The sequence below is a fragment of the Phyllostomus hastatus genome, unplaced genomic scaffold (assembly GCF_019186645.2).
Source record: "Phyllostomus hastatus isolate PE091 unplaced genomic scaffold, TTU_PhHast_1.1 phas_contig_30, whole genome shotgun sequence".
Lineage (NCBI taxonomy): Eukaryota > Metazoa > Chordata > Mammalia > Chiroptera > Phyllostomidae > Phyllostomus > Phyllostomus hastatus.
In genome coordinates, this window is record NW_025333841.1 from 5,999,700 (window position 1) to 6,014,710 (window position 15,011).

Below are 15,011 nucleotides of genomic sequence, written 5' to 3' on the forward strand. Positions count from 1 at the left end.
GCTGGATGTAACTTTAGGACTGTGTAAATATAACTACCCCTTAACTAGGGGCCAGGAGCTTGGCGCTCCCGCCAGGTAGAAACAAGGTGCCGGATAAAGCAAGGGGGAGGGCCACATTCAGCCCACCGGCCTTGTGTTTGCCGCGTGTGCCGTAGGAGTTACTCAAAACATGGGTAGCATTTTTCTTTAGGAACATCCTCCAGAGCCTGTGGTATTTCACCTAAGTATCCTCAGCCTAGAAGATGTTCATCCTTTGAGGATGCATTGGATTTTTTAAAACAGCCTCAACTCTCCCAGCCTGGGAAAGTACCTGTGTGACAGAAAGAAGGAGACTGGTTTTTTGATGTGGCTCAAAAATGGGATCTTGAAAGCGCTGCCCAAAGAGAAATCCACAGACAACATGAACAGGTGACAGGCGACACTCAAATAAGGTCACAGCCTGCCCCGAGGAATAGCACTCATTTGAAACTATTAGTTATGATCATTTGTCCTGAAGACATTAATTTCAGTATTTAGAATCACACCTAGTAACTTAATGTCTTGTGAATTCTCTGCTTATGTTTTTTAAATCTGTTTTCAGTATTCTCCCAACTAAATCATAAGTCCCTTAGGAATAAGAAGTTTCATTTTGCTTTTGTGTCACCCACAGTGCCATCTTTGCATAGAACAAATGACTAGTATCAATATGTTGATTGTTTGATGAGGCAGTGATAAAGGCAGTAAAGCATTAGTTGATACTGTTAGTGTCAACATACACTGTAATAATTTCCTAGCTCTTTAATGGCATCAATTGACTTAAAATATGGGCTGGGCAAAAGTAGGTTTACAGTTGTGAGTACACAAAACACAGAGTTAATAAAGCTGTTGTACTAATCATAACCTACATGTCTTTTTCCATGTGAACAGCTGTAAACTTAGTTTTGCCCTCCCCTGTACACACTTACAGCTTTATGTCATTATATTTTATAATGATTTTGCAGGTCTAATTGGCGTTTAAAAGCCAGTGCCATTAGGGAATTGTGTTGTATGATCACATTTCTTCCCTGGACAAAGAATAACAAGAGGTTTTCATAAAGTAAGATCTTTTCTGCCTTGGTAGGGCAAAAGTTGGTATTAATATGAATTAGTCATTTGTTTTTGGGTTATTTCCTTACAACTCTAGAGTAGAGACTTATTGCATTCTGATATTAGAAGGGCTTAGAACTGACTTAAAACTATTTGGAGCAGTTTCCTGTTTTAGTTCAGAAACTTAAGTGAAAACATTAACCCTCTTCTTCATTTTTTTTTTCCAGAACCTTTGTTTCATTTTGCCACAGTTTTTGTACCAGTTCTTCTGCGGATTCTCACAACAGGTTTGTTCCCTAGTTATTTGTTATAATGTAGTTTACATTTGCTGTTAATAATTTACCTTTTTCAGTATTTATTGGATTGTAGCTATTAGAAAAGTATGACCGAAGTAAAAGGAGGTTTGTGTTTTTGTTGTTAGAATTTTTTTTTTTTTGGTTCAGCAGATGATATCATTGGGTTTCATTTTGACAATAGTGAATGTTTGTGTTTTTGCTTTAGCAGTGTTCTTATTATTACTTTATTTTTAAAATTATTTAGTATACCTGGTTGGAATTGAGATAAGCTTTAAAAGAATATTCTATTTTTTCTTTGTGTTAGCATATACAGTGTTTTTCAATAATCCTAAAATGCTACAGTTTAATATTTCATCACATAAAATCTCACACCTTTGCAGCTTCTCAGGTTGATTTTCTAGAAAAACATTGACCTTTAAGCTGGCCACAAAGCTTTGATTCCTGGATAAAACCTTGGATTATCTGAACAACTCTGCAGTTTTTGTCCCCTATTGTTTTCTTTTGCTTTTTTTTAATCCTCACCTGAGATTATATTTATTGATTTTAGAGAGAGAGACATCAGTGAGAGAGAAACATTGATCAGTTGCCTCCCATATGCACCCCAACTAGGGATTGAACCCATAACCTAGGTATGTGTTGTGACTGGGAATCGAACCCACAACTTTTAGGTATATGGGACAATGTTCTAACCAACTGAGCCATGTGGTCAGGGCTGCCCTTTATTGTTTTCTGAACATTTATTACATAAAGAATATGCTATATATTAACTTGATATTTAAGTGGCAGGATGAGCCGGCACGTTTCTCACTTTAACAACTGAAATGGATTTTGCATTGCTTCTAGTGCAAGTACACCTAAATATAGGAGCTATAATGCTCAATGACTCAGAAATTTTCATAGTTAATCTGTGAGCAGTTCATTGACATTGCCAAGATGAGCTGCTGGTAACATCACCACAGGTGTTACAGATTGAGCTTCTGAATTTCAAGGTATGCTTAATTCCTCGTGGTAGAAGGGATTTTGGTCTAATTTCGTGGCAGTATTTTTAAGTGAATGTCTTCTTCTCAATGGAAGATGACTGCTCTTTCTCTTGAACTTGCCCCTTAACCGTTTGGTATGCTCTCTCTTACATCAGCGCCATGTCATCAGCCACATGGTGCCAGTTAAGCAGAATGCTTTACGAATTAATCATCTAGCTGTAGGAAGTGCCATCAGCCTTCTTTATTCAAAACTGATACTATTAGCTACAAAGAGTTTTATGAATTCTGATGAATCTGCTTTTTGTGCACATTCAGGTTACTATTGATCAAAATGTTTCTAATTCCTCGCTTAGAGGGATGTAAGCATGAGCAAGATATTCCAAATATTGTAGGGAAATGCTAAAGGAAAATAGGCTTCATCTGGTTAAAACATTGTTTTTATTTTGAAAGGGGTCTTTTCCTTTCTTATCCTTTTAAAAGATATTTGCCAAGCACAAATTGTATGAAGAGAGGAAGGACTTATTCCTAATAAAGCCAGCTGAGATCCCCACCCAGGGATGTTACCTTAGGTTACCTTAACTGCTTAGGTTTCCATAGGATAGTCGATGTTTGGCTTTCTCAGTTGCTCAACTGGTATATTCATTCATTTAACAAATATTTCTTGTGTGCCTGCTGTGTGCCAGGCTAAGTGCTGGGGATATAACAATGATCAAAAACCTTACCTGCATGGAGCTTGCAATATAGTGTTAGGGGAAAGACAGACAACAATCAGATAAATATATCATTGGCTGCCAGTAAATGCTCTTCTGAATGGGTAAAAGAAGTATACTAAACTGATAGAGTATGACCAGGGAAGAGGGTCACTATTTTAAGCAGCTGATTGGGAAAGTTCTCTCTGAGGAGGAGACCTTTGGGCAGAGATGTTAAGGAGATGAGGGAGCTGTGAGATATCTTAGGGCCTAAGACTTAGGGGAAAAATTTATCAGGTAAAGAAAGGTCTCTGAGGTGGTGACCTGATATAGAATATCATTAGTTCTGAATTTGGCCTGGTGCTTCTGCTGAATGTAGCAACCTTTGTTGCAAATATCTTTGGAATTCTTACAGGCAGTCACTCAGCCCTTTTCATCTTAGGTCCACATCAGGTCTTCTCTTCAACCCCAGACTTGGAGAGGGAGCTATGGAAAATGTGGAAATGTGACCAGGATTCTGATTCTTTAAGCAAAAAAGCAGCCCTTAATTTAGCGAAGCTAGAATAGTACTGCTCTTTTTTCTTCATGAAAAGGAAAATTTGTAACAGGTTTAACAAACAGCATTGTCAACTAAACCTGTTGTTTGTTTTGAAAACATTCTATCCTCTCTAATTATGCATCTAAGAATTACAATTCTCTTTCATGTAACCTCAAAGTACCATAATGGAACAAAAGTAGATTGATGCTTCTTTTGTTTGAATGAAATTCAAGACTAAATTACACACCAATCAGTCTGAGTTATTTTTTCAATTTTCTCATTAGCAAAAATGGATAGTTTCCGATGAAAATACAGTGTTATATGCCAGCAGACTAGTCCCTTCCCTTGAGAATTAAAAGGAATGTAACCCTCTTTGGGGAGTACTTTGTAATTCAGTAGAACATTTTTGCTGAGTTTAAATCTCTGTATGGGAAGTATCTCCATGTTCTATGTAAAGCCATATTTTTAACTTCATGGAGAATTTTGTGTGCACATTATCTTGCTTTGTCTCTGCTGGAGGCCAGTGTTATCCCTTCCTCCGGGCTCTCCCAGCTCTTTGTACACTCAAGACTCTACCTTCTCCTCTCTGATCTGTGTGCCTTTGGCAGACAAGGGCATGAATCTTCTCTGTCCCCAGTACTCGTCACTTCGTAAGCACTCAGTAAATGTTTTTGAGGTCAACTAAAGACATAACTAAGGCTCTATTCAGGTTTTTCTCACCCTTTTTGAGGCAACTCCCATTATGATAGTCAGTGTATCTTTAGTAACCAAAATACATAATTATGTTAATGTATGTCACATTTAAATGCATCTTAGCCCTGGCTGGTGTGGCTCGGATTGAGCCTGTGAACCAAAGGTCACTGGTTCGATTCCTAGTCAGGGCACCACCTGGGTTGCAGGCCAGGTTCCCAGTTGGGGGCACATGAGAGGCAACCACACACTGATGTTTCTTTCCCTCTCTTTCTCCCTCCCTTCCCCTCTCTCTAAAAATAAATAAATAAATAAAATCTTTAAAATGTATTTTATTAATCAGACAACATTTGTATGTGTGAAAATACACGTGAATATGGGATATTATTTATTCAGGCCACAGGTAATTGTTCTATGACAACATCTAGCCTTTATTGTTTTCTGAACATTTATTACATAAAGAATATGCTATATATTAACTTGATATTTAAGTGGCAGGATGAGCCGGCACGTTTCTCACTTTAACAACTGAAATGGATTTTGCATTGCTTCTAGTGCAAGTACACCTAAATATAGGAGCTATAATGCTCAATGACTCAGAAATTTTCATAGTTAATCTGTGAGCAGTTCATTGACATTGCCAAGATGAGCATCTAGCACTGTGTAGAAAAATGTTGAACTCAGTAAGTATTTTCATCAAAATGAGGTTCAGAGAATACCGTTTTTTTTTTTCATACAGAAAAAGTTTAAATCTCAGATCAGTCTTTCACAAATGTGTTATAACTTCCAGTCTCTACTCATTCATTCATTCAATATTGAATGCTTTTTACGCGCCAAGTTCTAAGAGCTCAAGATTGCCAAAGCCCTCTAGCCAGACACCACCAGGAACATACTTGTAGTTGAGCAAATTCGGTTTATTACTCGATGCAATGAAAAAGAATATACACCATGAGGAAGAGTGGGGCCTCTCAGGAAGACAGTGTTAGGAAAGTCTTAATAAGCTTTGGATTGAGTTAGGTAATTTGGAAAGGGATTAAAGAAACAGGGCCTTCCTCTAGAGGAGGTGCTCTTAGTGAGCAGCGGTAATTTTATGACTGAGTATTTCATAAATCTTATCCAGGAGGAATGAAGACCAGAAGGAGGCCAATGCTGTCATTGGTCAAGAAGCAGTAGTCACTCACAGTAGCCAGAATGGGGATGTTAGTCATTGTTTATGGTTTGGACAGTATTCATACTCCATGTCAGGTGTGATTGTGGAGTGGTGTTATTTTTGTTTTGGTTCATCATAGCGACAGAATGTCCTTGTTTGATATTGGCAGTTCTGTGAAATTGTGCGTGTTTGGCAGGAGAACACCGCTGACCAGCTGTGAGTGCTCAGCCAGCTCTGTGGTGACAGGGGCTGCTTTGCTTTTTCTCAGGCTACAGCTGTCACAAAATAAATAAAAATCCAACCCAAGTGTCACAGGTTCGATTCCCAGCCAGGGTACATGCCTGGGTTGCAGGCCATAACCCCTAGCAACCCCACATTGATGTTTCTCTATCTCCCTCCCTTCCCTCTCTAAAAATAAATAAATGAAATCTTAAAAAAATATTTAAAAATAAATAAATAAAAATCCCTGCCCTCGTGGAGCTTAAATGCTAGTGTGAGGAAATAGTAAACATAATAAACTTACAATGTAAGTTAGCAGGTGATTGGTAGTATAGGGGAAAAAAAACAGGATAAAGGGACATGTGTCTGCGAGAGACGGAGTGGCAAGTTAAATCAAAGATGGTCTCCCTGAGAAGGTGACATTTGACCTGAGATTTAAAGGAAATGAGGAAGTACTGTGGGAAAGATGTTCCAGGTGGGGCAACAACCAGTTCAAGGAACGTCTTAAGTCAGAGGTGTGGTGAGGAAGCCACTGCTGCTGGAGTAGAATGAACAAGCAGCAGGAAGGTTAGAAACAAGGTCAGACAGATAGGAGATGCCAGATCAAGAATGGCTTTATAGGTTAAAAAAAAAGAAGAAGAAGAAGAAGAAGAAGAAGAATGGCTTTATAGCCACCCCAGAAATGTTTTTTGTTTGTTTGGGTTTTTGTTTTTTTTTTTACATTCAGACCTTGAAAAAAAGTGATGACTTGAGTCTTATTTTATAATAGATCTGCTCAGGGCTTAGAATAGACTATAGGTCAAAAGGATAAGCAGGAAAACCATTTAGGAGGCTTGTGGGGTGGTAATAGTGGAGGTGCCCAGAAGTGTTGTGATTCTGAATATATTCAAAGATAGAGACAATAAACACTTCTTAATTGATTAGATGTGAGGTGGGAAAAGGAGTAGTCAAAGGTGAATCCAAGATTTTGGTTCTTAATCATCAGAAAGATTTAGTTGCCCTTTCCTGAGATAGGCAAGACTTCAAGAGGAGCAGATTTGAGGTGAGGACAGGTCAGGTGTCCAGTTATGGGCATAAGTTTGAAATATACTAGATGCCCAAGAGGAGATTTCAAGTGAGTAATTGCATATACAGGGACAGGCCTGGCTGGAGATAGATATTGGGGAGTTTGCAGTGAACAACTAATATTAAAATCACAGGACTCCTACCCTTTGCGACAGCATGGATGGAACTGGAGAGCATTATGCTAAGTGAAATAAGCCAGGCGGTGAGGGACAAATACCATATGATCTCAGCTTTAACTGGAACATAATTAACAAAAGAAAAAAGCAAACAAAATATAACCAGGGACATTGAAATTAAGAACAATCTGGCAGTAACCAGAGGGGAGTGGGAGGGGACAGTGGGGGGAAGGGTTTTCAGGAACTACTATAAAGGTCACAGAGACAAAACCAAGGGGGAGGGTGAAAGCAAGGGAGGGAAGTGGGTTTGGCTGGGGTAGGGGGGAGTGGTAGGGAGAAAATGCAGATAACTGTAATTGAACAACAATAAAATAATTTTAAAAAACTAAAATGTATTAAAATGAATTAAACTAAAAATAAAATCACAGGACTGAACGAGGTCACCTAGAGAGTGAGTATACATAAAAGTTCCAAACACTGAGTTCTGCAACACTCCAACGAAGGGCTCAGGGAGAATAGGAGACTGAGAAGGAATAGCTAGTGAGGTAGGAAGAAAATCACTCATTTCAAAATATTTTTTGAGCACCTTAGTGGTACCAGGCACCAAGGTAGATACTAGGGTCGCAGACATTGTGGGGCCACTCACTGCAGTAGGAAACATAGGAGAAAGCAAATTGAAGGGGAAAGTTAATGTGTTTGGTTTGAGACATTTTGAGCTGCAGGTGCCTATGGAACAGCCAGCAGACAGTTGGGAAATTTGGACTGCAGCCTAGGGCAATTCAGGACCAGAAAGAGTTGAAAGTCATACCATATATACATATATTTATTTATCTTTGGTTTTGTGAATACATTTATTTAATCTCTAGTAAATGGTCACATTTGTTATTATAAATAATCCTGAAGAAGCTGATATTTAAAGCCATATAAAATATTTAACAGCCCTGGCTGACATAGCTCAGTAGATTGAGCACAGGCCTGCGAACCAAAGGGTCACCAATTCAATTCCCAGTGAGGGCACATGCCTGGGTTGTGAGCCAGGTCCCCAGTAGGGGCACGTGAGAGGCAACCACACATTGATGTTTCTCTCCCTTTTTTTCTCCCTCCCTTCCTCTAAAAATCAGTTCTTAAAAATGGCAATAAATACATATCTTTCAATATTTTGTGGGGTTTTTTAATCCTCACCCATGGTGGTTTGTTTATTGGGTTGGGGGGAGAACCATCGATGTGTGAGAGAGAACTATTAATCGGTCACCTCACATATGTAACCCAACCAGGGATCGAACCTGCAACCTAGGTGTATGCCCTGACCAGGAATTGAATCCACAAACTTTTCATGTAAGGGATGATGCTCCAACCAACTGAGCCATTTGGCCAGGGTATCAACAATTACCTTAAATGCATATGATTAAGTGCTCCAATCAAAAGGCATGGGGTGACTGAATGGATAAGAAAATAAGACCCTGAATATGCTGTCTCTAAGAGACTCACTTCGGATAGAAAGATACACAGACTGAAAGTAAAAAAATGGGAAAAATATTTCATGAAAATGGAAATAGAAAAAAAAAAAAGCTGGGGTAGCAATACTTATACCAGACAAAATAGACTAATACCAGACAACACAGACTAGTAAGAAACAAAGAAGGACTGAGCAATTCCACTTCTGGATATTTTTTAAAATTGTATTTATTTTTTAGAGAGGAAGGAGGGAGAGGGAGAGAGAAACATCAGTGTGTGAGAGACACATTGATCGATTGCCTCTTGCACGCCCCCAACCAGGAACCTGGCCCATAACTCATGTGCCCAGAGTGAGAATGGAACCAGCAACCTTTCAGTTCACAGACCAACACTCAGTCCACTGAGCCACAGGAGCCAGGGCTTGGTATTTATCCAAAGAAACCCAAAACACTAAATTGAAAAGACATGTGCAATCATATGTTTATTGCAACATTGTTTACAATAGCCAAGGTACAGAAGTAACCCTAGTGCCCATCAGTAGATGAGTGGATAAAGAACTGGTCCATACATACAGTGGAATATGACTCAGCCATAATAAAGAATGAAATCTTGCCATCTATAGTAACGTGGATGAACGTAAAGGGTATTATGATGAGTGAAATAAGTCAGTCAGAGAAAGACAAATACCATGTGATTTCACTTATGTGGAATCTGAAAAACAAAATAAACAAGCAAAAAATAGAATGATAGATACAGAGAAAGTTTTGACAGTTTTCAGATTGGGGGGCGCTGGGTGAAAAAGAGGAAGGGAAGGAAAAGTACAAATTAGTAGTTACAGAATAGTCATGGAGATGCAAAGTACAGCATAGGGAATATAATCAATAATATTGTAATAAATATGTGTGGTGTCAGATGGATACTAGATGGGGTGATCATTGTATAAATTACATAAATGTTTAATCATTGGGTTGTATACCAGAGATTAATATAATATTGTCAACTACAATTTAAAAGTAATATAGTTTCAAAATAATTTTTTTAACTTCCTTTGTTATTACAAAAAGTGAAAATAACTGTCTTGTTTTAGGTTGTGATTTTTTGTCCAAGCACATAAATGTCATCTTGAAGATGATTGTTACAGTATATTTCTTTGTCCTTTCTTGTCATTTCAGCCACTGTATGATGCTGCTTACCTTACAATGTACAATATCTGCTTCACATCCTTGCCCATCCTGGCTTATAGTCTACTGGAACAACACATCAACATTGACACTCTGACCTCAGATCCCCGATTGTATATGTAAGTGGAACATTACAGTTAAAACCCCCTCAGACTTACAGAGTTGTGGGTTTCACGTCATATGAAGGTGGGAAGGACACACACTCCTCACCTGGTTTCATCACATGGTTCTGTTCCATTGAACAGGAAAACGATCTACTCCTATTTCCTAGGTATAGGTCCTTTCCTTAAATGTGTGTGAACCATTTAGTTCAAAATTACTAATTCCTAAAACTTGAACCTACATTGTCATAGAGTTCTGGAGTCTTAAAGGAGGACAATGTTTTAACTAGCAAAAAAAAAAAAAAGCCTCACACAAAGATCTTTGTTAGTTTACAATATTTATTCCTACCTATAATGGATTGAACTGATGATGCCATGTTAGGCTTTCTCTTGTAAACTGCCCCTTGAAATGTAGCCTCTCTCCCTTTGTTATCCCCATTCTAAAACTTTTTGTTGGAGAGAATAATTCATCAAGCCATTATATTCATTGTGTGTCCATTGGAAATGCACACATTTCTGTATGGATGGGCGGACTTGGTACTAGCGAGCCCCAGTTGCTTAACCTATACTTTAATTGGATTTGTATAACTAAAGCCTGAAGCTAAGGATGAAGGTGTTAATTTACAGCAGATAATAAGTGTTGCTAAATAGTGGACAGCAAGTACAGAAGAGAGACTTGGTGGTTGACATGTATGAAGTGAAGGTGTACAAATTAAGGGATTTAACCAGTATAACTCATAAAATTCGCATTTAGTAATTGTGATACACTTAACTAGATTCATAAAATATATCATCATCATTTTTAAAGGAAATGTTCAAACATGCACAGAAGTAGCAAAAATACTATTAATACAGTGAGTGTCTTTGTCCTCACCACTCAGCTTCACCAATTATCAACTCAGAGCCAATTTTTTTTTTCATTAATAACCCTGTCTTCTCTATCACAGACTTATTTTGAGGTAAATATCAACCATTGTATAAAATAGTTATTTCAGTGTGTATGCCTTCAACATAAGGACTTAAAAAATAACAGTGCTTATCATATCTTAAAGTTTTACAAGTCCATAATGTCAAATATTCAGTCAATGTTCAAATTTCTCCAACTGGCTCATTTCTTTGAATAGCATGCTTGTTTGAATCAGGATATAAGGTGCATATTTTGCAGTTGGTTAACATGCTTCTTGAGGCTAACCTGGCAATTTCTGTTGATGAAACCGGATCATTTGTCTTATAGAGCTTCCCCTGATCTAAAGTTTGTTGATTGCATTGATGGCATTGTTCAACATGTTCTTTCTTTCCCTGTATTTGTTGCAAAGGGATAGTTAGATCTAGAGGGGAATCCTAAAAACCTTGGTAGAAATCTTGCACATCATCAGCTCCCATTTTTTAAAAGATTTTATTTATTTTTTAGAGAGAAAGGAAGGGAAGGAGAAAGAAAGGGGAAAGAAACATCGACATGTGAGAGAAACATCAATCAGTTGCCTCTCCCATGCTCCCACTGGGGACCTGGCCCATAACCCAGGCATGCACCCTGACCGGGAATCGAACCACTGATCCTTTGATTTGTAGGCTGGTGCCCAATCCACTGTGCTGCACCAGCCAGGGCTCCCATACTCTTATTTTTAAAATGAGGAACCAGGACACAGAAATGACTTTCCTAAGGACACAGGTATAACTGGAGGCCAAACCAAACTCAGAATTCAGTCTTCCTGGTGACCAGCCTTGTGCTCTTACCAGCAGGCTGGTGCTTTTCCAGCACTGAACCAACAGTGTAATCTGTCTTCTGTCAACAACTAAAGTGGGGGCCAAAAGTGCTATTGCCCTGCTTGAGTGGGGTTGGGCGGCAGTAAGCAGAATCCCTCCCATTCAGTCCCAGCAAGAGCTCAAGCTAATTGCCTGAGTGCCAGCCCTGGCTGTGCCACTCACTAAACTATGTGACCTTGCACAGGTTACTTGACTGACATGTGCCTCTATTTCATCTGTGATAAAATCTGGGTAATGGGAGCACCTAATTCACAATGGTTTTGTGAGGATTGTGTGAGTGACTATGCATAAAAGAACTTAAAAAACAGTGCCTGGCCCTGGATGGTGTGTCTCACTGGATTGAGTGTTGGTCCCTGGTTCGATTCCCGGCCAGGGCACATACCTGGGTTATAGGCCAGGTCCCAGTTGGGGGCATGTGAGAGGCAACCAATCAATGTATCTCGTGCACACTGATGTTTCTCTTCTCTTTCTCCCTTACTCCCTCCCTTTCTAAAAAGTAAATAAATTAAATAAATAAATAAAAGAATTACAAAAGTCTCTTTAAAAAAACAGTGCCTAGCACATAGTAAGTTTTCAATAGATGGTAGCTATTTGATCTTATTCTAACACCCTCCGCTACTTCAGGGCTGTATCAAGCACTTTTGTACATTAAGAATGTTGAAAAGCTAAAGAAAACTGTTGGGTATAAATTATTTTAAGCGTTTTCAGGAAGTTTTACTTACTGAACAGCAAGTATAGGTCATGAACTATTAAACAGTTTTGCAGCGAGGGTATACTTGCCACATCTGATGCAGAAATGAAGGCCATGACATACCTGTCGCCCAGCCCAAAATTCAGTTTCCCTTCTTGCCTACTCTGATGAGACACTGCCGTCGGCCTGTCGCTGTGGACCACTCCAGTAGGCCAAGTATTCTTTTGTGAATATGAAATCCTCGTCTTCATATGTGCCTCTCTCTGTAGTTGTGGAGCAGATTTTAGATTTCACCATCAGGGACTCACTGACTTAGGCATTTCCCATACATTTTGACGTGAAACAAGGAAAACATAATTAGATAGTTCCATATTTTTAAGAGAAATATTAAAAGTAAACTAGTTCTTTTACAGAGGGAAAAGGCATAGTTTGTTTCTTCTACAGCTTTAAAAGGCAAAAGAAAGCCCAGTCCACCAGCTACCCCCCACCCTATGGAGGTGCTCAGGCCTGTGCTGCTGGTCAGCTGCTCCCCAGAGGTATAGTCTCTCTCACGTTCTCCTGCATGTTGGCTGTCATATTGTTTCCGGCAGCTTGGCCATTTACCTGGGTGCAGCTGGAAGGCCTCACATATAACCCAACGCACTGTGATGCTCCTGTCTGTCTTCCCACAGTATGCAGTGTAACTCCCAGAGAAGGTCTGGAAACACAAGAACCACTTTTGCCTCAGCCCAAGACAGTGACTCTGAAAAGCCTCATTGGCTGGCAGTTGCTGGGCAGTTCCTGCAAGGATCTTCAGGAAGGTGCCTCCCCTGTGGCTCCCATGTGCCTTGGGAATCTGACTTAGTGGCTGTGGGGAGAGCTTGATTCTGGGAAGCAGCTACACCTTTCCTCCTGCAGTTTTTCCAAGGCAGACAGTAGTGCATTGCTTTATGCATCCCCAGAATTTCAGATACCTTCATGTACCTAGAAATGTAACTACGTAAAAGTTGTGTACTTAGCACCTTTTCAGGAAAGCCCACAGTACTCTGTACCAGCTGAATGAGGATCAGTTGCACTTACATTACAAGGGTGTTTCTTACTCCATACAGCCCAGTGACATTCTTGGTAGTATTGAGGACTGATGTGCTGCTTTTGAGGTATTAGATACCTTTTGATAAATGTTAAGAGTAATTTGAAATAGACTCCAATAAAAATCTATGCATAAATCCATCTTCTATCTGTAGCTCTGCTCCATTGGAATTGGTAGCCTCATTTAATATTCTGACTTGTACTGACAAGATTGTGTTATTTTTTGACAGATTTTAAACTTTTGATCTATCCGCCTTCCATTCATCAAAGCATGACTGTACAGCTTCAAACATGTGATTTGACTCAATTGAAAGATATAAAGGGTATCCCAAGACCAAACAAGGTTAAATTCCCAGGAAGAAATCATGATAAAAAGAAATTTTTTAACAACTATAGTTGGAAAGCGGAGGCAGTTGGAAAGCTTATTTGAAAACATGATCTGGAGTCAAGGAAATCTAGGACTGTCCCTCCCTGAATGAGTGAACTGTGGTGTGCTGCCACACTGGTGATTCCCAGATGATAGAATCACCTGGGGAGCTTTAAAAATACCCTGGTGCCTGGGTTAGCCTCATGCCAATTAAATCAGAATGACTTTGGGAGCCATGCATCAGTGCGGTCAGAGATCCCCAGGTGATTCCAATGTGCATCAAAGTTTGGGAGGCATTATGATACACCTTTTTGAGGCTCCTTATTATTTATAGATAGGATTGATAAAACTACCTATGTCATGTGATTTTTATATCGATAAAATAGACTATGTATATAAAACTCTTAATCCAATTTTCTGACATGATAACTCAATAAATGGGGGCTCATTAGTAGTGATATTATTGTTGTCAGGTAGCCAAAAGCTTAACTTAGAAGTGCTCAGACAGTTTGCTCCAATATCAAAATCAGGAGGTGATTACACGAAAATAAACTTGTAGCTCACTCTGACCTTTTGGTCCCTCGGGGCTAGCTCCTTTCATTATACCAGGGTCAAACTCCATATGCACTCTCGGCATGTCACTGTGTCTTTAAATAAACAGACTACAGACATTCATTAACCTGTATTTTTTTTCCATTTCTCAATAGGAAAATCTCTGGCAATGCCATGCTGCAGTTGGGCCCCTTCTTATATTGGACGTTACTGGCTGCATTTGAAGGGGCAGTGTTCTTCTTTGGGACTTACTTTCTTTTTCAGACTTCATCCCTAGAAGAAAATGCAAAGGTAGATATATGAGATTACTCTTTTGGCATTATAAGCATGGCTTATGGGAAATCTTTTTTTGCATAGGCACTGGATCGATCATACACGTATTGTAGCTATAATCATTTTGCAAATTTTTTAAAGGTACAATACTTAGTTCTCACAACTTCTTTAGAACAATAGAAGTGTTGACATTCAAAATCACTTGCTATGTGCATGTCTAACTAGAGAGGTTACGTGCAAACCTTCTGGAAGCTTAATTTAACTTGACTGTAATTTTTATTAGATGAACAGACTTTTGGGGATTTCAGGCTTTAGACCACTACTTTGATGTGAGCAAAGCTTTTCCCATTTTAAAAGCCAAGCCTGGCCCTACTCAGTTCTTATTCATAGTAGCCTTCCAAAGCTTGGAGTTCAAGGTGGGGAAGTAACTGTCATATCTTTAGAATTCCCTTCTCTTCCTCCTTCCCTTCCGCATGGTAGTGTAGTGTTTTCCAGAATGGTCACACTGTTCCTACCAGTGCATTCCCAGCAAGTGACCACATAGGTCAGCACCTGCACCGGGACGATGTTGCCCGGGAGGTGCTGTAGGAGAGAATTGCTAGTGGGGTGAAGTCTTCTCCAGCCACACAGTGGAAAATCGTACCCACCACCCTACGTGCTGCTTTCACTGTGTCTGCTGTTTTGGGGCTTCCTCTTTTAAGGTCATTCCTTTTTTTTTATATATTCATAATATGAAACAAAGTTAATGTTC

General features: G+C 39.3%; 1 protein-coding gene across 2 annotated transcripts in view; it reads left to right on the forward strand.

The window, feature by feature from the left end:
- The window catches only part of ATP11C (ATPase phospholipid transporting 11C), a 184,949-nt gene that overhangs the window by 149,928 nt on the left and 20,010 nt on the right, over positions 1–15,011 (forward strand). For both annotated transcript variants that reach the window (XM_045839388.1, XM_045839387.1), the window contains exons 23-25: positions 1,293–1,352; positions 9,436–9,563; positions 14,143–14,278. In XM_045839388.1, coding sequence (XP_045695344.1) covers positions 1,293–1,352; positions 9,436–9,563; positions 14,143–14,278 — 324 coding nt within the window. The remainder of the gene's footprint in view (positions 1–1,292; positions 1,353–9,435; positions 9,564–14,142; positions 14,279–15,011) is intronic.